The sequence below is a fragment of the Mandrillus leucophaeus genome, unplaced genomic scaffold, assembly GCF_000951045.1.
Source record: "Mandrillus leucophaeus isolate KB7577 unplaced genomic scaffold, Mleu.le_1.0 Scaffold238, whole genome shotgun sequence".
In the NCBI taxonomy this organism is placed as follows: domain Eukaryota; kingdom Metazoa; phylum Chordata; class Mammalia; order Primates; family Cercopithecidae; genus Mandrillus; species Mandrillus leucophaeus.
In genome coordinates this window covers 1222925-1224180 of record NW_012102454.1, presented here as the reverse complement: position 1 = coordinate 1224180, position 1256 = coordinate 1222925, and the positions used below count along the sequence as shown (strand labels likewise).

The window sequence follows — 1256 nt, the reverse complement described above, 5'->3', positions numbered from 1 at the left end:
AGCCAGGATGGTCTCGATCTCCTGACCTCGTGATCCACCCACCTCGGCCTCCCAAAGTGCTGGGATTACAGGCGTGAGCTACCGCACCCGGCCTCACTGGAAACTTTTATACCCATGAGTTATTAAACAAATTTTATGATAACTTTATTAATAAAAGAGAATCTCAGCTTAATACCTTCAAATTGTTTGTTAAGACTGTTCAGCAGTAAAGAGCCATTCTACCATGAAAAAAAGTTAATCTTGTTCATTGCTGAATTTCTATCCCCTAGATCAGGAATCTGCACCTGAAGGTATATAATGATGTTCGTTGAACAGGTAGCTGCAAGTGTACTTCACAAACATTATTCTGGTGTTAGAATGTTATCCAGGTTGTAAGTGAAAACCACTCACCTGTTTCTTGAGCAGAGGTTTTAACATTGAAATGCGCAGAGCCTTGCTGATAGGAATGGATGTACATCTGCTAAAATTTAACCTTGCTTGCATTGCTGTTGAAATTGGGATGCAAGGTGTCCAAGCACATTGTGTTAAACTTTTAAGTTTATAGTCATTTATCAGTTGTTCACTCTTTTTTTTTTTTTTTTTGAGATGGAGTCTCGCTGTGTCGCCCAGGCTGGAATGCAGTTGCAGGATCTTGACTCACTGCAGTCTTCGCCTCCTGGGTTCAAGCGATTCTCTTGCCTCAGCTTCCCAAGTAGCTGCAATTACAGGCATGCACTACCATGCGTGGCTAATTTTTGTATTTTTAGTGGAGACGAGATTTCACCATGTTCGTCAGGCTGGTCTCGAACTCCTGACTTTGTGATCTGTCTGCCTCAGCCTCCCAAAGTGTTGGGATTAAAGGTGTGAGCCACTGCGCCCAACCAGTTGTTCAGTCTTTATGTCTGCTAAATATTTGAAATATTATAAATTACATGTTCAGAATGCTTTGTTGTACATAAGTATTTACTATTCTTAAATTGTAGCCAGTTGTTTGGGGAAGAAGATGCTGATCAAGAAGTATCTCCTGACAGAGCTGACCCTGAAGCTGCCTGTGAGTAAATTATTTGGCATATGTTTTATTAGAGACTATTATCTTTTTTTTGTTGATTTAATTTTGGTAGCTTAAGGGAAAAAAAATAATTGCTATATGTGCTAGGTAATGTGTGTTTAACATGTGTTATTTAATTTTTTTTTTTTTCTCAGAGATGGAGTTTCACTCTTATTGCCCAGGCTGGAGTATAGTAGTGCGATCTCGGCTCACTGCAACCTCCGCCTCC

General features: G+C 40.0%; 1 protein-coding gene across 2 annotated transcripts in view; it reads left to right on the top strand.

Annotated features, from left to right (window-relative positions):
• Window positions 1–1256, top strand: part of UBA2 (ubiquitin-like modifier activating enzyme 2) — a 58944-nt gene that overhangs the window by 25597 nt on the left and 32091 nt on the right. For both annotated transcript variants that reach the window (XM_011982305.1, XM_011982304.1), the window contains exon 7: window positions 963–1030. In XM_011982305.1, the coding sequence (XP_011837695.1) occupies window positions 963–1030 (68 nt within the window). The remainder of the gene's footprint in view (window positions 1–962; window positions 1031–1256) is intronic.